The sequence below is a fragment of the Bufo bufo genome, chromosome 7 (assembly GCF_905171765.1).
Source record: "Bufo bufo chromosome 7, aBufBuf1.1, whole genome shotgun sequence".
Taxonomy (NCBI): Eukaryota; Metazoa; Chordata; class Amphibia; order Anura; family Bufonidae; genus Bufo; species Bufo bufo.
The window spans coordinates 128,187,236-128,211,748 of record NC_053395.1 but is presented as its reverse complement, the minus strand read 5'-3'; the positions used below and the strand labels follow the sequence as shown (position 1 = coordinate 128,211,748).

Below are 24,513 nucleotides of genomic sequence, written 5' to 3'. Positions count from 1 at the left end.
ACCGGGCCCCGCCGCTCACCAAAGTATTTATAAACGTGAATCCTTATCCTGTTATTAAGTTGAACTAACGCTGCCCTCTCCCATGTTCCCCTGTATCCCCTGTATCCCCCTGTAAGCTTCAATAGCAGGCGGAGGAGACGGCAGCAGTAACGTCACTCACTGACGTAGAGCGCCTGCTCCGCCCACTTTATGAATGAAGCAGGCGGAGCAGACGCGCGACGTCAGTGAGTGACGTTACTGGTGCCATCCGCTCTGCCTGCTATGGAAGCTTAAGTAAGTGCTGGGGGGATACAGGGGAACATGGGAGAGGGCAGCGTTAGTTCAACTTAATAACAGGATAAGGATTCACGTTTATAAATACTTCGGTGAGCAGCGGGGCCCGGTGTATTGGGGGACACTGTTATGAGGGGGATCTGTGGATGACATATAGCAGTGTCATCCACAGATCCCCCCCATAACAGTTCCATTCACAGATCCCCTATAACAGCACCATCCACAGATCCCCCACCAAATAACAATGCCATCCTCAGATCCCCCCACCCCATAACAATGCCATCCACAGATATCCCACCCCATAGCAGTACCATCCACAGATCCCCATAACAGTGCCATCCACAGATCCCCCATAACAGTGCCATCCACAGATCCCCATAACAATGCCATCCACAGATATCCCACCCCATAGCAGTACCATCCACAGATCCCCATAACAGTGCCATCCACAAATCCCCATAACAGTGCCATCCACAGATCCCCCATAACAGTGCCATCCACAGATCCCCCATAACAGTGCCATCCACAGATCCCCCATAACAGTGCCATCCACAGATCCCCCATAACAGTGCCATCCACAGATCCCCCATAACAGTGCCATCCACAGATCCCCCATAACAGTGCCATCCACAGATCCCCCATAACAGTGCCATCCACAGATCCCCCATAACAGTGCCATCCACAGATCCCCCATAACAGTGCCATCCACAGATCCCCCATAACAGTGCCATCCACAGATCCCCCATAACAGTGCCATCCACAGATCCCCCATAACAGTGCCATCCACAGATCCCCCATAACAGTGCCATCCACAGATCCCCCATAACAGTGCCATCCACAGATCCCCCATAACAGTGCCATCCACAGATCCCCCATAACAGTGCCATCCACAGATCCCCCATAACAGTGCCATCCACAGATCCCCCATAACAGTGCCATCCACAGATCCCCCATAACAGTGCCATCCACAGATCCCCCATAACAGTGCCATCCACAGATCCCCCATAACAGTGCCATCCACAGATCCCCCATAACAGTGCCATCCACAGATCCCCCATAACAGTGCCATCCACAGATCCCCCATAACAGTGCCATCCACAGATCCCCCATAACAGTGCCATCCACAGATCCCCCATAACAGTGCCATCCACAGATCCCCCATAACAGTGCCATCCACAGATCCCCATAACAGTGCCATCCACAGATCCCCCATAACAGCGCCATCCACAGATCCCCCATAACAGCGCCATCCACAGATCCCCCATAACAGCGCCATCCACAGATCCCCCATAACAGTGCCATCCACAGATCCCCCATAACAGTGCCATCCACAGATCCCCCATAACAGTGCCATCCACAGGTCCCCCATAACAGTGCCATCCACAGATCCCCCACATGACAGTGCGTCATCCACAGATCCCCCCAAAACGGTCACATGACATTTAAAAAAAGTATCGGTATTCGGTATCGGTGACTACTTGAAAAAAAGTATCGGTACTTGTACTCGGTCCTAAAAAAGTGGTATCGGGACAACCCTACTTTGCAGAGGTCATCTTTACACCTTCAGGGACCCTAAAGGGGCCGACCAGCTCTCTTCCCATGATTCCGGCCCAAAACATGACTCCAACACCGCCTTGCCAACGTCGCAGCCTTGTTGGAACAGGGTGGCCGTTCTCCAACCATCCATCTGGACCATCCAGGGTTGCATGGCACTCATCAGTGAACAGCAGTGTTTGAAATTAGTCTTCATGTATTTTTCTGCCCTAAGCAGCCGTTTCTGATTGGTTAGTGGTGGCCGAATAGAAGCTTTATGCACAGGTGCAAGACTCTGGGGACTCTACACCTTGATGTCCGTGGGACTCCAGAGGCACCAGGAGCTTCAAATATCTATTTGCTGCTATGCAATGGTATTTTAGCAGCTGCTCTCTTGATCCAATGCATGGATCTGGCGGAAATATTCCTCAATGTGCCAATATCTGCACGAACCCGTCTGTGCTCTGAATCTGTCACAAATCTCTTAATAGTGCGATGATCACGCTTAAGTTTTCGTTTAATATCTAATGTTTTCATACCTTGTCCAAGGCATTGAACTATTTCACTCTTTTCGGCAGCAGAGAGATCCTTTTTTTTTTTTTTTCATATTGCTTGAAAATGGTGCTCTGCTTAATAATGTGGAAACATAGAAACATAGAATGTGTCGGCAGATAAGAACCATTTGGCCCATCTAGTCTGCCCAATATACTGAATACTATGAATAGCCCCTGGCCCTATCTTATATGAAGGATGGCCGTATGCCTATCCCATGCATGCTTAAACTCCTTCACTGTATTTGCAGCTACCACTTCTGCAGGAAGGCTATTCCATGCATCCACTACTCTCTCAGTAAAGTAATACTTCCTGATATTACTTTTAAACCTTTGCCCCTCTAATTTAACACTATGTCCTCTTGTAGCAGTTTTCTTCTTTTAAATATTCTCTCCTCTTTTACCTTGTTGATTCCCTTTATGTATTTGAAAGTTTCTATCATATCCCCTATTGCCCTATTTCACCTTAAGGACCAGGCCATTTTTTGCAAATCTGACCAGTGTCACTTTAAGTGCTGATAACTTTAAAACGCTTTGACTTATCCAGGCCATTCTGAGATAGTTTTTTTTCGTCACATATTGTACTTAATGACACTGATAAAATGAAGTTAAAAAAATTCATTTTTATTTATAAAAAAATACCAGATTTACCAAAAATTTGTAAAAAATTGCAAATTTCCAAGTTTCAATTTCTCTACTTCTATAATGCATAGTAATACCTCCAAAAATAGTTATTACTTTACATTCCCCATATGTCTACTTCATGTTTGGATCATTTTGGGAATGTTTACAAGGCTTAGAAGTTTAGAAGCAAATCTTTAAATTTCTCAGAAATTTTCAAAAACCCAATTTTTAGGGACCAGTTAAGGTCTGAAGTCACTTTGCGAGGCTTACATAATACAGTCCTGATCAAAAGTTTAAGACAACTTGAAAAAATGGCCAAAAATCATATTTAGCATGGCTGGATCTTAACAAGGTTCCAAGTAGAGCTTCAACATGCAACAAGAAGAAATGGGAGTGAGACAAAACAGTTTTTGAGCATTCAATTTAATGAAAACCACACATAAACCGAAACAGGCCGTTTTTCAGCTGATCAAAAGTTTAGGACCACACCTCCAAAAAAAAAACTAACCCCCCCCCCCCCCCCAAAAAAAAAACAAAACAAAAATCCAACTTCCAAACATGAACTTAGTAATGAGTAGCTTCGCCATTATTGTTGATCACTTCAAAAATTAGTTTCGGCATGCTAGATGCAAGCGTTTCCATGAGGTGAGTGGGAACATTTCTCCAAGTGGTGAAGACGGCCACACAAAGGCCATCTATTGTCTGGAACTGTTGTCCATTTTTGTAAACTTCCCTTGCCATCCATCCCCAAAGGTTCTCAATTGGATTTAGATCAGGGGAACACGCAGGATGGGCCAAAAGAGTGATGTTATTCTCCTGGAAGAAGTCCCTTGTCCTGCGGGCATTGTGTACTGTAGTGTTGTCCTGTTGAAAAACCCAGTTGTTTCCACACAGACGAGGGCCCTCAGTCATGAGGAATGCTCTCTGCAACATCTGGACATAGCCAGCGGCCGTTTGACGCCCCTGCACTTCCTGAAGCTCCATTGTTCCACTGAAGGAAAAAGCACCCCAGACCATTATGGCGCCCCCTCCACTGTGGCGCGTAGAAAACATCTCAGGTGGGATCTGCTTGTCATGCCAGTAACGTTGGAAACCATCAGGACCATCAAGGTTTACATTTTTTCTCATCAGAGAATAAAACTTTCTTCCACCTTTGAATGTCCCATGTTTGGTGCTCTCTTGCAAAGTCCAAACGAGCAGTTCTGTGGCGTCCAAGGAGACGAGGTCTTTGAAGACGTTTTTTGTTTTTGAAGCCCTTCAGTCTCAGATGCCGTCTGATGGTTATGGGGCTGCAGTCAGCACCAGTAAGGGCCTTAATTTGGGTCGAGGATCGTCCAGTGTCTTGACGGTGAAATTTTTTTGGGTCTTCCACTTGACTTTTTTGTTCCATAACCCTCACGATCATTTAAGAAATTCCAAATGACTGTCTTACTGCGTCCCACCTCAGCAGCGATGGCGCGCTGTGAGAGACCCTGCTTATACAACCCGACCACGTTCAAAAAAGGAGAGTTTTTTTTGCCTTTGCCATCACAACGTGTCCCTGACAGAAAATGACAATGAATCCACATCTTTGCACAGATTTGGCCTTTTTAAAGGCATGTGGTCCTAAATTTTTGATCAGCTAAAATACAGCCTGTTTCAGTTTAATAGTTTTTTTTCAATTAATTGAATGCTCAAAAAATGTTTTGTCTCACTCTCCTTTCTTCTTGTTGCATGTTGAAGCTCTACTTGGAACTTTGTTAAGATCCAACAATGTAAAATATAATTTTTTGCAATTTTTCAAGTGGTCTTAAACTTTTGATCAGGACTGTAGAAAGTGAAACCACCCAAAAATTACCCCACTCTATAAACTACACGCCTCAAGGCTTTCAAAACTGATTTTACAAACTTTGTTAACCCTTTAGGTGTTTCACAAGAATTAATGGAAAATAGAGATACAATTTAAAAATGTCACTTTTTTGGCAGATTTTCCATCTTAATCATTTTTTTTCCAGTTACAAAGCAAACCAAACTCAATATTTATGGCCCTGATTCTGTAGTTTACAGCAACACCCTATATGTGGTCGTAAACCGCTGTACGGGAAAACGGCAGGGCGCAGAAGGAAAGGAATGCCATACGTTTTTTGGAAGGCAGGTTTTGCTCGACTGGTTTTTTTGACACCATGTCCCATTTGAAGCCCCCCTGATGCACCCCTAGAGTAGAAACTAGGGGTGGGCGATATGGCCTAAAATCTATATTGCGATATAATTTTAAGCATGTGCGATATATATTGCGATATATTGTTTTCTATATTTGGGGGGGGCGTGTTTAAACTTTTTTTTACTTTTTATTTAATAACTATTAGTCTCCTTAAGGGCTAGAACCCTTGTCATATTCACCCTAATAGAGCTCTATTAGGGTGAATAGGACTTTACACTCTCCCTGCTGCCCTGTGCTTTGTGCACACAGCAGCAGGGAGCTGATCCCCCTCCCTCCCCTAAACGGTGCCATCCACAGATCCCCCCCTCCCCTAAACGGTGCCATCCACAGATCCCCCCCCCCTCCCCTAAACAGTGCCATCCACAGATCCCCCCCTCCCCTAAACAGTGCCATCCACAGATCCCCCCCTCCCCTAAACAGTGCCATCCACAGATCCCCCCCCTCCCCTAAACGGTGCCATCCACAGATCCCCCCCCCTCCCCTAAACGGTGCTATCCACAGATCCCCCCCCTCCCCTAAACGGTGCCATCCACAGATCCCCCCCCTCCCCTAAACGGTGCCATCCACAGATCCCCCCCCTCCCCTAAACGGTGCCATCCACAGATCCCCCCCCCTCCCCTAAACGGTGCCATCCACAGATCCCCCCCCCTCCCCTAAACGGTGCCATCCACAGATCCCCCCCCTCCCCTAAACGGTGCCATCCACAGATCCCCCCCCTCCCCTAAACGGTGCCATCCACAGATCCCCCCCTCCCCTAAACGGTGCCATCCACAGATTCCCCCCCCCCTCCCCTAAACGGTGCCATCCACAGATTCCCCCCCCCCTCCCCTAAACGGTGCCATCCACAGATCCCCCCCCTCCCCTAAACGGTGCCATCCACAGATCCCCCCCCTCCCCTAAACGGTGCCATCCACAGATCCCCCCCCTCCCCTAAACGGTGCCATCCACAGACACCCCCCCTCCCCTAAACGGTGCCATCCACAGATCCCCCCCCTCCCCTAAACAGTGCCATCCACAGATCCCCCCCCCCCTCCCCATAAAGGTGCCATCCACAGATCCCACAAATCAAATTGGATTCTCAGGAGATATATATGTTAAAGGCATCTCATTCAGTAGTACTGCCTATATATGCCTTTAACATATATATCTCCTGAGAAGCCAATTTGATTCTAAAGGGTTAATTTAATTCATCCTGTAATCTAAACTCTGTGTCATCTGTCCCTTCTCTTATCTCTCTGCTCCTTATCACTGCTGCAACAAGAGCCGACAGCCTCAGTGTAAACTGTTCTACAGTCTGACTCCCGGCTCTTCTAACTCAATGAATCGAATGAGTCACTAACTGAGTCGGATCTTTAGATTCTTGTGACTCATTTGATTCATTTAGACTCCCTGACCCTGCACTACTCCGAGGACTCGCGTCAGAGCTGCTAGTGTGATGTGCTTGCCTCGCCCCCTCAGCTCTGGTCGGTGATTGGTTGGTGGGCGGGGAGGGGTGGGGCTGGCAGAAGCAGCTCTTCCACTCTAAGATCATATTACTGACTCCTCCCCAGTCCCTCCCTCAGGCTCCTGCTGCCAGCGTGAGGTGGTGAGCTGAGCGTCTCTGTCTGCTGTGACTGTCTGCTGTGATGAGCCGATTCAAACGGATCGGATCATTCAAGTGAATCGACTCCTCCGGTTCACTGAACTGAATCGATTCAAATGAACGATTCGTTCATGAACCGGACATCACTAGTTACCGGAGCTAAGACCTAGTAAGGTATACAGTAAAGAGATCACCAATTAATAAAGTTAAAGTTACTGATTAGTTTTTAAATGTTCTACTGTCAGCGGCGTGGCCCTGTATGTTCTAACCCCCAGGCAAGCGTCCCTGTCACCATGGGAACGCCTGGGGGTTAGAATATACCATCGGATTTGAGTTTTCACGCGCTCACTGAGATCGTGAAAACTCAATGATTTACTGTCAGTCCCTCCCCTCCTCCTCCTCTTGTCATTGGTGGTCAGCGGCAGCCCCGCACAGTGGGGAGGGAGGGACTCTCTCCTTCTCCAGTGTGCCGGCTCAGGATCATATCGCGGTCCGGCGATATAGGCGATATGCTCAAAATCCATATTGTGGCACAAATTTATATCGCATATCGTCTATATCGCCCACCCCTAGTAGAAACTCCAAAAAAGTGGCCCCATTTTAGAAACTACGGGATAGGGTGGCAGTATTGTTGGTACTAGTTTAGGGTACATATGATTTTTGGTTGCTCTATATTACACTTTTTGTGAGGCAAGATAAAAAGAAATAGCTGTTTTGGCACCGTTTTTCTTTTTTGTTATTTACAACATTCATCTGACAGGTTAGATCATGTGGTATCTTTATAGAGCAGGTTGTCACGGATGCGGCGATACCTAATATGTATACTTTTTTCCGATCACCGGGCGGCGGTGATCGGAACAACACATGATGTACCGGTACGTCCTTAAGGACTCGAGAACCATGCCGTACCGGTACGTCATGTGTCCGTAAGGGGTTTATCTTTCCTGGTAAGTTTTATCCTGCAATCCATGTACCAGTTTAGTAGCTCTTCTCTGAACTCTCTCCAAAGTATCAATATCCTTCTGGAGATATGGTCTACAGTACTAAGCACAATACTCCAAATGAGGTATCACTAGTGCTCTGTAGAGCGGCATGAGTGATTTTTTTTTTTTCCAGTGATCAAAAGAGCCCTGAGACACAATGCCACCCATGAGCAAAACTGAAAAACAAAATATTTAATCTTTGTGACACTTAAATAGAATTTGCATAATAATTTGGAACAAGGTGTAGTCAGCTAATTAATCCATACCCCCTGAGCTTGTGACTTTGGGGTTTCATAAACTGTAAGCCATAATCATCCAAATTATAACAAATAAAGGCTTGAAATATCTCGCTTTGCATGGAATGAGTCTATCTCCTATATTAGTTTCACCTTTTAAGTTGCATTACTCAAATAAATGATCTTTTGCAGGATATTCTAATTTTTCGAGTTTCACCTGCAAGTGCCTATTCTTGTCCGCAGTACACATAAGAATAAGACTTGTTCACATTTTTTTTTTTTTTAATGTGCAGCTTTGCGGACCCATAGAAATGAATGGGTCCGCACCCAATCAGCAAAAAAATGCAAATCGGATGCAGACTGAATAATGCATCAGAAACTGATTGCATCTACATGAATAAAAATGCAAGAACTTATCAGATTAGCAGAAAACACTGAAGCAAACTAAAACTCATTGAAAAAGTCGGTTATTTACTGACAGAACTCGCATTAGTTCTGATCGCTAGTATGAAATAAGCCTAAATTGGTAAATGTGATCATGTCATTAATTACCTAAACCATTATCTATTCATCTAAATCTCCTTCATGGCTAATGTTACACAAGTGTTTACATCCTGGGAACACCACTCCATGAGATGACTGCATTTTCTGGACCAAACACTGCTTCTCTGACTGTATTCACAGCATCATAGTTATGGTTCCGTGAGTTCCTGCCTGACCACGGGTCTACCGTGGGTCTGGGCTACAGGGCAACCGAAGCAGAAGCCGTGCCTACCCCATATAGCGGGATGGCAGCAGACATTGATCGTCACTGTAACATAGTATTTGTGTGTGTGTATATCGAGCACCGAGCCATGCAGTCTGCCTTTACAAACATTTGTGAAATAGATTGGTACTGTAATAGGGTGCCAGCATTGCAAGTAGGATTGTGAAATTTCTTGCCTCCTAGATATTCCTCGATGAACTGTGAGAGGTAATATTGTGAATGTGGAAGCCTTTAGGAACCTCAATAACTTACAAAACGGCAGACAACGTAGAGTTATAGAGCGGCGTTGCCGATTGCTGGGGCGTCTAGTGCATAAAGTTCCACTCCCCTTCTGGCATTTAACATTGTCATGAAAACTGCGCCAGGGGCTTAATGGCATGGGTTTCTATGGCCAAGTAGCTGCATGTGATCGAGCATAGTAAAGCATGCCACCACGTGTTCTGTGGAGTGTTGAGTTGTGCTCCTCTATCTGGCAGTCTGATGGTGAAGACCAGGAGGACATTGCCTGACTGCATTGTGCCAACTGTACAGTTTGGAGTTGTTTTTCAGGGGTTGGCCTAGGTCCCTTACTTCCAGGAAAGGGAAATCTTAGTGCTTTAGCATTTTGGACAATTGTATGCTTCCAAGTTTGTGGAAGACCCTTTTGTGCTCCACCATGACTGTGCCCCAGTGCACAAAGCAAGGTCCATAAAGGCCTGGTTGGGTAAGTTTTTGGTTTGAAAGAAGACTGACCCCTGTAGAGCCCTGACTTCAATCCCATCAAATACCTTTGGGATGGGATAGAGGGGCGCAACTCCATATTAATGTTTTATGGATTTAGAATGGGCTGTCCTAAAAGCTCCTGTGGGGATAATGTGTAGGTGTCCCAATACTTTTGTCCATCTAGTGTGCTTACTATCACATATGGTATAGGCCTAGGTAGGCGTCCTTGTGTTGAGGAAGTAACCGATCTCCCCAGTGACATGTCTTGGATGCCTCTGCACGCTCTTCTTGTCAGTCTGTGATCTTCACTCTACCTAGCCATGTTGTGTTTTCTTATCTTGCAGTTATTTCTGTAAATGCTTTGGAATTTACATGGAGCCTGGATTCATAGAATTCAGAAATGATTTGTTAACATTTGCTGTCGTCTTGTATGCTTTTACCCCTCAAAGGGGTTGTCGCCTCATACATTTGTGGCATATCACTAGGGTGGAGTATCCTATCGCTATACCACCAATGTCTGAGATGAGACAGCCCCTTTAAGTGTACATCTATGTGGGACATATTGTGGCTCAGAAAATCCTCAACAAGTTGGATGTGGATTTTGATATGCATCTCACTCTACATTGCAAAGGAGGCAATTTGCAGCATAAATTGATATGCAGTGGATTTAAAATCCATACCACATGTCAATTTATGTGCATATTCCTCTGCATCGTATTCGGAGAGGTTCTGCCATACGTCGGTGTACCCTTATGACCAAACTTAGGAAGTTGTGATACTCTTCTATTTTCTGGCTTTTTTTAACACCACGTTGGTAGAGTTTTCTTGTTTTTGACACTTTATGTAAGTTAGTAGAGCAGATGCACGGTCTGCCTGGTCAAGCATTAATGTGCTTTTGTAGGTGAGTCTGGGGGGTAGGTAGCAGGATCACGTTCAGACTCGTTAGAGGACACGGTTATAATGGAGGTAATCTGATCAGACTCTAGTGCCTTGTGTTGCCCTGTGCACTGCTGAATTATCAATTGCCGCATTCATTTGTCCTTCAAGGCTGCAGTTCAGTAGCCGGTGCTGGGAAGCGGAGCTGTTTGGTGCCGCAGTATGCTTCTGCGTGTCCAGCACACGCCCTTTGTTAGATTTTCCCAGGAACAGCGTTAAACAGGAAGGTAGTCCTGAGGATGAAGAATGTGCTACTTCCCCTGCTATTCATTCTCACAGACAGCTGCAGGGTGACGTCCACAAAGCGTTGCTATCAGTCATATACTTTATAGCTGGAGTTGTATGTTGGCTTGTCATGTCTTCTCTATCAATCCTGGGAATAGTTCACATTTGCCATTTAATTGAACAATTTTATTGTAGAATAAAGCACGGCTGTCTCCGATGAAGGCGCCTGTTGGGATTTTATGCCGGCTCGGGTTTGGGCGATGCCTATCTCCTGACAGCTTCCCTTTCTAGGGCACTTGACATATTGAAAATTGGTTCAATTTGCAGGCAGCCTGAAATGTGGTGGAAGTAGCTGAGGAGACTGATGTATAGCTTAAAAGATGAATTCCAAATTCTTACATTTCATTGATTTAAAGCCCTGCTGTTTAATTTGCTTAGGAGTCCAGTGGGTGGTCCTATGTGCATGTAGCGATAGCGAACCGCCCACTGGACTCCTAAGCATAGAAAGAGCAGAGATTTAAATGAATGAAATACGTGTGACGTTTCTTACCACAAAACCATCTATATGAATCTGCCCAGCTCCTTCTGCTCTCTAGCATTGTTTTACAGACTGCAGCAGTGACAAGCAGGCAAATGAACACAGGTCTCGCTACATTTTTTCCGGAAGAGTAAGCATACTCCGCTTACCGTTTTTGAGGAGTATTTTTAGTTGAGGAGGAGTTCGAAACTTGCAGTAATTGAAAGAAATAATATTAAGGGCTTGTTAACATCTGCGTTGATTGCTCCGTTCGGGATCTCGGTCGCAGATTCTGTCAAAAAGATCGGACAAGAAACCTTGCATGCAGAACTATTTTGACTGAAGGATCAAGAACTGAAACTGACCAGATACTATTATAGTCAGTGAAGTCTGTTCAGGTCTAAATAATAGCTCCCTCTAACATACAGTCCCATGTAAATAACATCACCACCCCCTCCCAAGCCCCTCCAACATACAGTCCCATGTAAATACCAGCACTTATTTTTATTTTTTTTTCCCCTCCAGGATAGGGTTTATAAGCTGCTGGGAAGTATCTGGAGTGAATGCAAAGCAGAAAATTATTGCCAAGTGATAAAGTACAGTCCAACATACTGCCCCGCATTCACTTCACACCCCTCCCAGGGGCTTAGAAACCCCAGGCAGGCACCTCCCTGACCAACATTCGCTAATAGCCACTGCCCACGAGGAGGCTGCTGGCCCCACCACTCCGCTAGTAGCATTGGTGAAGATCATGGCGCCTCTGCACAAGTCTCTCTCCACAGCTTCATAGCCTGCCCGAAACTAGCAAATGGGCATCTTCCTTCCATAGACAGTTGTATGGAGCTTTGTTATTGGATGCTTCAGGCACCTGCAGTATCGCTTTGCCGCCTGTGCTGTTCCTGCACACTGCTCTGCGCTCATGAATGGCAGGGAAAGGTCTAAAGCATAACATTTCCTGTACAGCATCCATGCGATCTCTGTATATGACAAATGACCGCCGCAGCCATTCGCTGTGCTCAGTTATTGGCTGCAGCTCTCACATGACACACACCTTCATGTTACCTTTGTAGTCTGTAAAAAATGAATAAGGATCAGGCCGGTGGGTCTGAGAACGGTGGCGGAGAAAGACAATAGCAATATTAGAGACCCTGTGTTACAGACTTTGCCAAGAGGCCGGGGCGCAAATATTCAGTGCCTTGCACAAGTATTCACCCCCCCCCCCCCTTGATTTTTTTCCCCCCTGTTTTGTTACATTTCAGCCTTAAGTTCAATGTTTTGTTAATCAGCATTTTATGTGATGGCTCAGAACACAGCGTTTGGTGTCCGCCTCCAGAGCGGAATCGAGACTGATCGGAGGCAAACTGATACATTCTGAGCGGATCCTTTTCCATTCAGAATGCGTTAGGGCAAAACTGATCCGTTTTGGACCACTTTTGAGAGCCCTGAACGGATCTCACAAACGGAAAGCTAAAACGCTGGTGTGAAAGTAGCCTTAGGCTGCGTTCACACGGGCGAGTATTCCGCGCGGGTGCAATGCGGTAGGTGAACGTATTGCACCCGCACTGAATCCTGACCCATTCATTTCTATGGGGCTGTTCAGATGAGCAGTGATTTTCACGCGTCACTTGTGCGTTGCGTGAAAATCGCAGCATGCTCTATATTCTGCGTTTTTCACGCAACGCAGGAGCCATAGAAGTGAATGGGGTTGCGTGAAAATCGCAAGCATCCGCAAGCAAGTGCGGATGCTGTGCGATTTTCACGCATGGTTGCTAGGTGACAGTCTATTCACTGTATTATTTTCCCTTATAACATGGTTATAAGGGAAAATAATAGCATTCTGAAAACAGAATGCATAGTAAGTGATCAGTTGAGGGTTAAAAAAAATTAACTCACCTTCTCCGTTTGTTCGCGTAAGTCCCGGTCTCTTCTTTACTTCTCAAAAGATGAACTATGGGCTAAAGGACCTTTGGTGACGTAAGATCACATGCTCCAATCACATGGTCCATCACCGCGGTGATGGACCATGTGATTGGAGCATGTGATCTGACGTCACCAAAGGTCCTTTAGCCCATAGTTTATCTTTTAAAGAACTAAAGACCGGGAGAACTACGCGAACAACAGGAGAAGGTGAGTTAATTTTTTTTATTTTTTTTTAACCCTCAACTGATCACCTACTAAGCATTTTGTTTTCAGAATGCTATTATTTTCCCTTATAACCATGTTATAAGGGAAAATAATAACATCTACACAACACCGAACCCAAACCTGAACTTCTGTGAAGAAGTTCGGGTCTGGGTACCACAGTCGGTTTTTTATCACGCGCGTGCAAAACACATTGCACCCGCGCGATAAAAACTGAACATCGGAACGCAATCGCAGTCAAAACTGACTGCAATTGCATTCCTACTCGCGCGGGTTTGCCGCAACACACCGGGACGCATCCGGAACTAATCCGGACACGCTCGTGTGAACGCAGCCTTACTGGCCAGCCTGTGGAAACAAGGACTGCAAACTATAGGAAGAAATCAGCTGGCCTGTGTACTTTGGGAGAAAGGGACTGCAGTGTGTTTTGGCACTGACTAGCGTTGTTCTACCGGTCACATCGTGCTCAATACCGAGCTCCTGCCTTGTAAAACGCTGATACTGCGGTTTTGCTGGACTTAAGGTTGCATTCACATCTCTGTTTAGGAGATCCGACAGACAGTCTGGGTGGATTTGATTTAAATCATAGTTTTCTACATAAAGACTAATTCTTGCTGGTATAACTTATAATATGCATGTAGATGAAGATTATTAGAATAACAACTTTTCATATTAGTTTGATTAGGTTGATTCTGTATTCATAGGTTTGTAGAAGTTAGGATTAAGGTATTTTTCTCAACTCTGTTCATGTTATAATTCAGTTTTGAGAACTGCAAAAGTAAACCAAGCATCTGTGATAATATCTTGTATTCAGAGAAACTGCCCAATAATGTTACAAAAACCTCTGGAAGAGCATGACATTGTGAATAGATTAATGGAATTTATTTACCCAAAAAATTACACATATAGAAACATAGAATGTGTCGGCAGATAAGAACCATTTGGCCCATCTAGTCTGCCCAATATACTGAATACTATGAATAGCCCCTGGCCCTATCTTATATGAAGGATGGCCTTATGCCTATCCCATGCATGCTTAAACTCCTTCACTGTATTTGCAGCTACCACTTCTGCAGGAAGGCTATTCCATGCATCCACTACTCTCTCAGTAAAGTAATACTTCCTAATTTAAAACTATGTCCTCTTGTAGCAGTTTTTCTTCTTTTAAATATTCTCTCCTCTTTTGCCTTGTTGATTCCCTTTATGTATTTAAAAGTTTCTATCATATCCCCTCTGTCTCGTCTTTCTTCCAAGCTATACATGTTAAGGTCCTTTAATCTTTCCTGGTAAGTTTTATCCTGCAATCCATGTACTAGTTTAGTAGCTCTTCTCTGAACTCTCTCCAAAGTATCAATATCCTTCTGGAGATATGGTCTCCAGTACTGAGCACAATACTCCAAATGAGGTCTCACTAGTGCTCTGTAGAGCGGCATGAGCACCTCCCTCTTTCTACTGGTAATGCCTCTCCCTATACACCCAAGCATTCTGCTAGCATTTCCTGCTGCTCTATGACATTGTCTGCCTACCTTTAAGTCTTCTGAAATAATGACCCCTAAATCCCTTTTCTCAGATACTGGGGTTAGGACTGTATCACTGATTTTATATTCTGCTTTTGGGTTTTTACGCCCCAGGTGCATTATCTTGCACTTATCAACATAAAATTTTAGTTGCCAGATTTTTGACCATTCCTCTAGTTTTCCTAAATCCTTTTCCATTTGGTGTATCCCTCCAGGAACATCAACCCTGTTACAAATCTTTGTGTCATCAGCAAAAAGACACACTTTATCTTATATTAAACAATATGGGTCCCAGAACAGATCCCTGAGGTACCCCACTGGTAACAAGACCATGGTCTGAATATACTCCATTGACTACAACCCTCTGTCTGTCCCTCAGCCACTGCCTAATCCATTCAACAATATGGGAGTCCACGTACAGCCTTATTCTACATAATTAAAAAAACGAATCTTTATTTCATGGAGGAATAACCTTTGGGTGGTAATATATTTTCCTCCAAAAAGCATTTTAAATTAAAAAAAAAATCTGATTAAAATCCCAAAAATCAGATTAAAATCTAAAAAATCTTTTTTTTATTTAAATCATTGATTTTTATCCACTCAAGACGTCATTGGGGGTCCAGCGGTGAAGTAGAGGATTCGACAGACTGCCCTGTGCTGGATCTCCTAACGGAGATTCGAACATTGTTCAGGACCTGACCTCCAAATAAGATGTTGAAATGGCCTCCAAATTCCTCAGATCTTAATTCATTTGAGCACTAGTGACTAGAGTTGTTGCGATACCAAATTTTTGATTCGGTTTCGATACCATGAAAAAGTATTGCGATACTCGATACCATTCGATACCACGCGAAAAAAATAAACAAAAAAAGCCACGTGCATTCCTCATTTTTAAAAATGGCGAATCGCGCAGTTTTTATTTTATTTTTTCTGTTCCGGCATTCACCACCTAGATTTTTTTTTTATATTTTAATAGTTTGGACTTTTCTGACGTGGCGATGTAATATGTTTATTTATATATTTTATATGTGAAATTGGGAAAAGGGGGGTGATTTATACTTCATATTTTAGTGTTTTTTTTTTCACTTTTTATTTAATAACTATTTCCCCCCTTAGGGGCTAGAACCTGGGATCTTTCATCCCTTTTCCTATTCACCCTGATAGATCTCTATCAGGGTGAATAGGACTCCACACTGTCCCTGCTGCTCTGTGCTTTGTGCACACAGCATCAGGGATGTTACCATGGCAACCAGTCCTGGCTGCCATGGTAACCGATCGGAGCCCCAGGCTTACACAGCTGGGGCTCCGATCAGAAGCTGCCACTGCACCACCAATGAGGGGGAGTGGAGAGGTCCCTGTGGCCACTGCCACCAATGATTTTAATACTGGAGGGTTGAGAGGGGCCGGCGCACTGTGCCACCAATGATTTTAATGGGATGGGGGGATTGAGGGGGGGGGGGGCACACTGCACCACCAATGATTTTACCCCTTTATACAGGAGGCGGGTACTAGCAGATCAGCGGCAGTTAACTGCCGCTGATCGCAGCTCCCTGTCAGGGGCAGGGTGCCGGCAATGCGATTCTGCTGCCGGCACCCGCCTCCTGTATGTGTTAAAGACTGACTACTGTATATGAGTCCAGACTTTCACTATTAGGCCACACAGAGCGGCGCCCAGCGATGTCTCAGCACTCACCATTTAGTCCTGGGCGCCGCTCCGTTCGCCCGCAGTGCCCCATTACTGTCTCCTCTCCTGCTCCACATGCTGCTGATTACTATCGGAGCGATGGGAGGAGACATCAGCTTCACTAGTGGGCGTTCCTTCTCCCTGGCTGTAGCGCTGTCCAATCGCAGCGCAGGAAGAAGGAACGCCCACTAGTGAAGCTGATGTCTCCTCCCATCGCTCCGATAGTAATCCTATCATTGGGGGCGCAGTGCGCCCGCCCCTCCTCCGCCCCTCTCTTCTCATTGCCGCCCCTCCTCCACCCCCTCTCTTCTCATTGCCGCCCCTCCTCCGCCCCTCTCTTCTCATTGCCGCCCCTCCTCCGCCCCTCTCTTCTCATTGCCGCCCCTCCTCCGCCCCTCTCTTCTCATTGCCGCCCCTCCTCCGCCCCTCTCTTCTCATTGGCGGCAGCAGCACAGGGGGAGGGAGGACAGCTTCCTTCTCCCCGTGCTGCTGAGAGAGAACATGAGCGCGCCGATAGCAGCGCGCTCATGTTCAGAGATACTAGACTGCGCAGAAGCGCAGCCCAGTATCGAAAAAACGGAAATCCCGGTATCGTATCGATACCGGGACAAAAGTATCGATTGGGTATCGAAATTTCGATACCCGCAACAACCCTACTAGTGACATTTGCTGGAAAAATAAGTGAACCATGGAGGCCTCATGTATTATCTTTAAAAGGGTTTTCCCATCTTAGACAATGGGGAAATATCGCTAGGTTATGCCCCTGGAGGTGGGACCCATATCTATCTTGTAAATGTAGCCTTCAAAGTCTCGGAGGGTGCACCGCCAATGTGTGGCCGCCCTCCATTCATTTCTATGAGGCCGCTGAAAATAGCTAAGCATTGGCTAAGCTATTTCCATCAGCCCCATAAAAATTAATGGGAGCGGTGGCCGCCCTTGTGCAATCCTAGCAATGCCCCCATTGTTTGAGATGACACAACCCCTATTAGACTTATAGCGGACCTGCCACCTTTCCTGACATGTTGGTTTAGTCCCTACATGCATTCTCAATGAAATAATAGTTCTGGAGCATATTTTCATATTCCTCCATTTTGTGTTGCTGCTCTATTATTTCTTCTAGAAGTTTATGAATGCGTTGTCAGTAGGGCTGCAACAATTACTCGATTAAATCGAGTAACTCGACACAAGAAATTCCTCGAAGCAAATTTTTTGCATCAAGGATTCGTTTGTGTCATGTAACCACGGAGCGTGAGTGAAACGCTTGCTATTACTCACACTCTGTGCGCTGCACTGAATACTGACAGGACATGGTGGCGTGTGTGTGTGTGTGGGGGGGGGGTGATGGCATGGGGTTTGATGGCACAGAGAACTGATGGCATGGGGTTTGATGGCACAGAGAACTGATGGCATGGGGTTTGATGGCACAGAGAACTGATGGCATGGGGTTTGATGGCACAGAGAACTGATGGTATGGGGTTTGGCACAGAGAACTGATGGCATGGGGTTTGATGGCACAGAACTGATGGCATGGGGGGGAGCTGATGTCGCAGAGGACTGATGGCATGGGGGGGAGCTGATGTCGCTGAGGACTGATGGCATGGGGGGGAGCTGATGTCGCAGAGGACTGATGGCATGGGGGGGAGCTGATGTCGCAGAGGACTGATGGCATGGGGGGGAGCTGATGTCGCAGAGGACTGATGGCATGGGGGGGAGCTGATGTCGCAGAGGACTGATGCCACTGGACGAGCTGATGACATGGAGAAACCTGATTGCATGGAGGGGGCTGATGTTGCTGAGGACTGATGACAGGGGGGCTGAGGAGTTTTTATAATGGAAAACATTCTTAAATTTTTTTTCTTATTAGAGTACTCGATTAATCGTTGGATTAATCGATAGAATACTTCATTACTAAAATAATCGATAGCTGCAATAAAGGTATAACTGGGTGTTACTAACTAGTACAGTGGCAGACTGCAGGGACACCCAGTTATACCTTTATTGTAGACTGCTGGCAGTTCATTCGTAAACTACTTTTTTTTCAGTTCAAGTTCCTGAAATGTAAGTGTTCTGGTCTGATTTCTGCTTGTGCTGGGAGAAATGAAAAGGACGGGATCCCTACAGGAATGCCTGAATCCTATTAACTACCGGCCTGAAGCGCCAGCAGGGCGAGGAGGCTCGGAACCACCTTGGATTAATGCAGTCCTGAACCTCTGGAAAGTAAGTCATCTTACCGATGCAGTCCGAGGCCCTGAATGTGGATGTTTGTGTACAGACTGGAATCTTCAGGATTTCCTCCTCTGTGTATCGATGCTAGAGGATAGCTACCCTACCGTACTGGGGGGGGGGGGATTCATTCTTTACTTTGAGATTTTAAAATGGACAATTGAGAGGAAATGGCATTTAATATGCGTGCTTGCTATCCCTCTGTGATGTTGCATCTATTTTTAGGAGTTTTGTGTCTTTTTGGAATTATTAAATGCATGACAAAAGGACACGCAAACATTAAAAAATATTGTATATTTTTTTAAATGCCACATTTTCTGTGTTTGGTCCCAGGTTTTTGGCATCGGACTCCACTTTCCTTAGTTTTCTGCCATTTTTGTTCTGGGCGTACATACTTTCCCAGATAAAAAAAAATAAGGAAAAATGCATATTCTCAAACACTGAATTAGGGCAAAAATGCTTAGCAAATGGGGAAAAAAAACCACAACACCGACCCAATAACTGTGGCAGCACTGTGGGGTATATTCACATGAGGCGGATTTGTTGCAGTGGTTTCTGGGACTGTAAATCCATTCCATTCATCTGAATGTGGTGGCTTTGGCAGCGGCACGTGGATTTCTGCCAGTGCCAATTGCTGAAACAAACCTGCCACTTGTAGTTCTCTACATCTGATAACCTGGTACTGCACTGAATGCTGTAGCCGTTCTCAACAATCTGCTCATCAGGATCCATATACCATGTATTCTATTCTTACCTACACCCCACCCTCGCTGAGCAAATAAAAGGTCACCATGACTGTTGTGAAGGACGAGTAAAAATGGCAAAAGGGACAGTTTCTATTCCTATCTCCTATAGCCTAGGAAAATAACATGGTGTTCAGAAACCCCAACTCAGTGGCATGAAGCTGCAGAGTCACCCACTAGCATATTCAGGCGTCTTTGATAGATGACATCATGCAAGGGCTATAATGGCAAATCCACATGTCCGATAGGTGGGGACCTTCACCTACTGAGGGTATGGCAGTCACAGGAGAGTACTTGTCTGCAGCCATGAGCGTTTATCACCGCCGTCAGAAGTCCACCCTCCAGTTGCAACCACTGGCAATCATAAAGGATCTGGAGTCATAACCACCAAAACATGGGCATCGGCTGTGTGCACTCCTCATCAAGATGCAGACCCATTGACTTCAATGGGTCCGCGATCTGCAAGATGTGGCGAAAGATGGGACATGTTTTGCAGCAGGGACCCAGAACAGGGCACATTGACGTCAGTGGGTCCGCATCACATTGCGGAGGGCACACCGCTGGTGCCCATGTGAATCCGCATGTGACAGAGGAGTCTTTCTTCTGAATGGAGCACACACAAAGCCATGTGTTTGCTTCCGAAACAACCGCAGTTCAATGGAAGAGATTTTTGGTTTGAAATTTTATAACCCACCTGCCATGTCTAAACAATACCCTACTGTTTCAGATTTAGGTCATGAAAATTCTGGAAAATCTTTCCTAAAAGCTTATTTTTTGCTCGTTGCTATGTTTTTGACAGTGTGAATAAATACAGGGGATTAGGCTGCACAGAAATTTTTGGACCAGTTCCAATCGTGCGTGACCCCTGCCGCCTTTCTTCAGTATGGTCTATGCATCAATGTGTTTTTTTCCATAGGCACGTATGTACTTAATGCCATGTTTGCTGTGTCAGCTGATATGTGCACGTTTGTTCAATGTTATCACAAGGTAAATATGATGGAGGACTGAGTGTCCCAGAACTGAGAGGTGTGAGAGGCCTGCAACATGTAGTAACAGAATTACATTTCTCAAATGTCACTTGTGTATTGTTACCTTATAGATGCCCGATTTGCACTTCTAAAAGGTCTTTTTCTGTTTGCAACCATTTAATTATATATATATTTTTTTTTTTTTAATTTCAGACCTGGCCCCTGAATCTAACCCTTCTGATCATGCAAGAGCAAGCACAATATTCCTCAGTAAATCCCAGACCGATGGTGAGTTATGCGTATAGCACTGCTTTTGTAACCAGATATTGTGTCACATATTTGCGTTGCTTAGGATAAGCTTGTGCTTGGGTTTTAGGAATCTGTTTCCCCATCCGTTTTTTTTATTTTATTATTGCTCTCTAAAAATTTACATATTGGTTACAATAACTATTAAACTGCGCAAAGTCGGATTGTTAGCAGTGGTGGGGAAAAGATGTAGAACCAGAATGCAAGACATAAAGTGGGAAAAATTTGACATAGGAAAGAGGAAAAAGCAGAAGTAAACACAGCGGACCTCCATTTTCTAGCAATGTCCATGATCAGACACAACTCTGATCCCAGACTTTTAGCTCCTCAGATTCCATGGTTAGTTATAGCCATGTTATCTAAGAGGTAATTTATCAGGAGCAGGGGTGGCTTCGGCTGGTTGCCAGAAGCAGCCATCAGCGAGATAATATGAGCAGTTTTGTTGCTATGGCAGCCTGGAGCCTTGTGAAAGCTCCCAGGCCTTCAATAGTAAAGTTCCTTTTAAAGGGGTATTTCCATTTCAGACAATGGAGGCATATTGCTAGGATATGCCCCCATTGTCTGATAGTCCTTGAGGTGGAACCCATCTCGAAAACTGAGCCGGTGAAAGGGAAGGAGGACGCACCGCATATGCGTAGCCACCCTCCATGAAAGTGGTAGCCGTGCATGTGCGGTGCGCTCCCATTCATTTCTATGGGACCACCAAAAATAGCCAAGTGCTGGCTCAGCTATTTCTGTCGGCCCCAAAGAAATTAATGGGAGGGCACTTGCGCTGCCACTGCTTTCGTTCACTTCAGTGTACTAGCAATATGCCCCCATTGTCTGAGATGAGAATACCCCTTTAAGCTCTGCCTCAGATAGATACACTATGGATGAATGGTTGGTCTTTAAAAACAAATAAAAAATTTAACTCACCCCCTTTTCTCACTTTACAAATAAAAATAACATTACCATAATTGCTATTGCTGCACCTGAAAATGCCCAAGCTATGAAAATATAAGTGAATTAATCCCGTATGGTGAACGCCGTAACAAGAAGAATCCCTGTGGTCACTTTACCTCTTAAAGAAAATTGGATAAATCAACAGCTCTCCTGTCAAAAAGAGCCCTTGTACAGCTCTGTAAATGGAGATGTTAAAAAGTTACAGGTGTCAGAAAATGCAGGTAAATCGTAAAGGGAATGACATCTTGATTGGTGCTGTTGGCTTCAGCGTAGGAATGATGTAGTCAAGTCTGCACTGTGGAGTTGGGAAGCCAAAGCTGTGACTCCTGCATTTTATCACATTCAACTTCATAAATGGCCAATAATTTAGTGATAACAAATTTAATGAATGCAGAGTACAAGTCTAAATAAGAATAAAAGAAACATGTAAAAAGTGTACTTGCTATATTCAGTGCTTGTCTTAAAATGTGTTGTCTGGAAATAAGTAACTTTTCACAGGTGCCTGCAGCCTTCCCCGGTTATAGAAAGAATCATACTTACCTGCTATCCGCAGTGCCAGTCCTGCACACTGGCTCCTGTGTGTCCACCAACCGGTCCACAGCTGGTCTATTTCCTTTCAGGCATGGGCGTGATTATCTGATCCTCTGCATCCAATCACTGGATTCAGCAGTGACGTGTCCACAAGAGACACAGAAGATGACTATGCTTTTGCCGTTGAAAATGGACACATCTGGAAGATTGACACACGGGAGCTGGCATTCAGGACCAGAGCAGTGGGCAGTAGACAAGTATGATTCTTTCCATAGCAGGGGCAGGCTGCAGGCATGTTTGAAAAGTTAATTATTCCTTGGAAACCCCTTTAATGCAGACATGCCCAGTAGTGAACTCCCTCCTCTAGTCTTTAAAGGAAGAACTTACAACTGAACATGTGCAGAACAGTTTCAGGCATTGTAACTAAGGGATTGTGAGCAGCATGAAGATACCTAGTATAAGGGACAGTAAAGAACACATGAGAGGGGGGAACTGATTGCCTATCATCACTAGAACACCCTGCTTATAACTGTTTATAGTATAAGGACATGCGAGGCGAGAACGTATTACCTATTACTAGAGCACCCTTATTATCACTAGTATAAGAACAGGGAAGAACACAGTAGAGGTGAGAACTGATTATCTATCACCACTAGAACACCCTGCTTTTCACTGGTTATGGTATAAGGAACAGTAAAGAACACAGGAAAGGTGAGAACTGATTGCCTATCACCACTAGAATATCCTGCTTATCACTGGTTATAGTATAAGGACAGGCGAGAACGGATTACCTATCACTAGAGCACCCTTATTATCACTAGTATAAGAACAGGGAAGAACACAGTAGAGGTGAGAACTGATTATCTATCACCACTAGAACACACTGCTTATCACTGTTTTTATTAATAAGAGCCCCAGATTGATAGAACAAAAAATATATTTATTATTAACATTTCTAAACTTTTCTAAATTTATATGAAATGAATTACACAATATTAATAGATAATATTTTTTAACCCCTTAAGGACCTAGGACGTACCGGTACGCCCTATTTCCCGAGTCCTTAAGGACCCAGGACGTACCGGTACGTCCTGACTTAAAATCTGTATTCCGGCGCCCCAGGGGTTAATTGGAACGGGATTTCGGCTGAAATCATTCAGCCGGCATCCCGTAACAATGCAGGGGGGGGGGGGGCATTGGACCCCCCCGTATCGGCGATCGCAGCAAACCGCAGGTCAATTCAGACCTGCGGTTTGCTGCGCTTTTTGCAGTTTCTGATCGCCGCGGTCCCTGACCGCGGGGATCAGAAACTTTAGAGTGGCTAAAATAAATATTTTTCACCCCCCCCCTGCACGATTTTATGCCGGAGGGTGGTGCGGGGGGGTGTCGCAGGCGGTGGGGGCGTTGCGGGAGGCGGGCGGTGCGGCAGGCGGGATCGCGATCCCCCGCCCGCCTCCCCATGAACGATCGTTGGCTTCTAGTGGTTGTACCAGGGTGCCAGCACATTGCTGGCACCCTGGTATAAACGGCTGACATCTGTGAAGATGTCAGCCGTTTAACCCTTTCCATACCGCGGTCCGTACGGACCGCTGTATGGAAAAAGTTAACTGTCATCGGTCAGGGAGCTCCCTCCCTCTCCATCGGGGGGCTGCTGTGCCTTTGCAGCCCCCCGATGGAGAGGGAGAGAGCCCCCCTCAGCCCCGTGCTTACCCTTCCCCGTCTGCGAAGTTCTGAGCAGACGGGGAGGGTTCCCATGGCAACAGGACGCCTGCTCAGGCGTCCTGCTGTCCATGGTGCTGAACAGATCTGTGCTAAAAGCATAGATCTGTTCAGTGTAAGTAAAATACAGTACAGAACAATATATATTGTACTGTACTGTATTATACAGACACCAGACCCACTGGATCTTCAAGAACCAAGTGGGTCTGGGTCACAAAAATGTAAAAAAAAGTGAAAAAAGTTAAGATAAAAAAAAAAACATTTATCACTGAATAAAAAAAAATAAAAAAAAAATAAACTACACATATTAGGTATCGCCGCGTCCGTAACGACCTGATCTATAAAATGGTTATGTTACTTTCCCCGCACGGTGAACGCCATAAAAATAAAAAAATAAAAACTATGAGAAAATTGAAATTTTGCCCACCTTACTTCCCAAAAAAGGTAATAAAAGTGATCAAAAAAGTCGCATGTACGCCAAAATAGTACCAATCAAACCGTCATCTCATCCCGCAAAAAATGAGACCCTACTCAAGATAATCGCCCAAAAGCTGAAAAAACTATGGCTCTTAGACTATGGAGACACTAAAACATGATTTTTTTTTTTTCA

At 45.1% G+C, this 24,513-nt stretch overlaps 1 protein-coding gene across 1 annotated transcript in view; it reads left to right on the top strand.

The window, feature by feature from the left end:
• CCNYL1 (cyclin Y like 1) overlaps nucleotides 1-24,513 on the top strand; it is a 70,006-nt gene that overhangs the window by 4,396 nt on the left and 41,097 nt on the right. Inside the window, exon 2 of the mRNA XM_040440033.1 lies at nucleotides 20,619-20,693. Within this exon, the coding sequence (XP_040295967.1) occupies nucleotides 20,619-20,693 (75 nt within the window). The remainder of the gene's footprint in view (nucleotides 1-20,618; nucleotides 20,694-24,513) is intronic.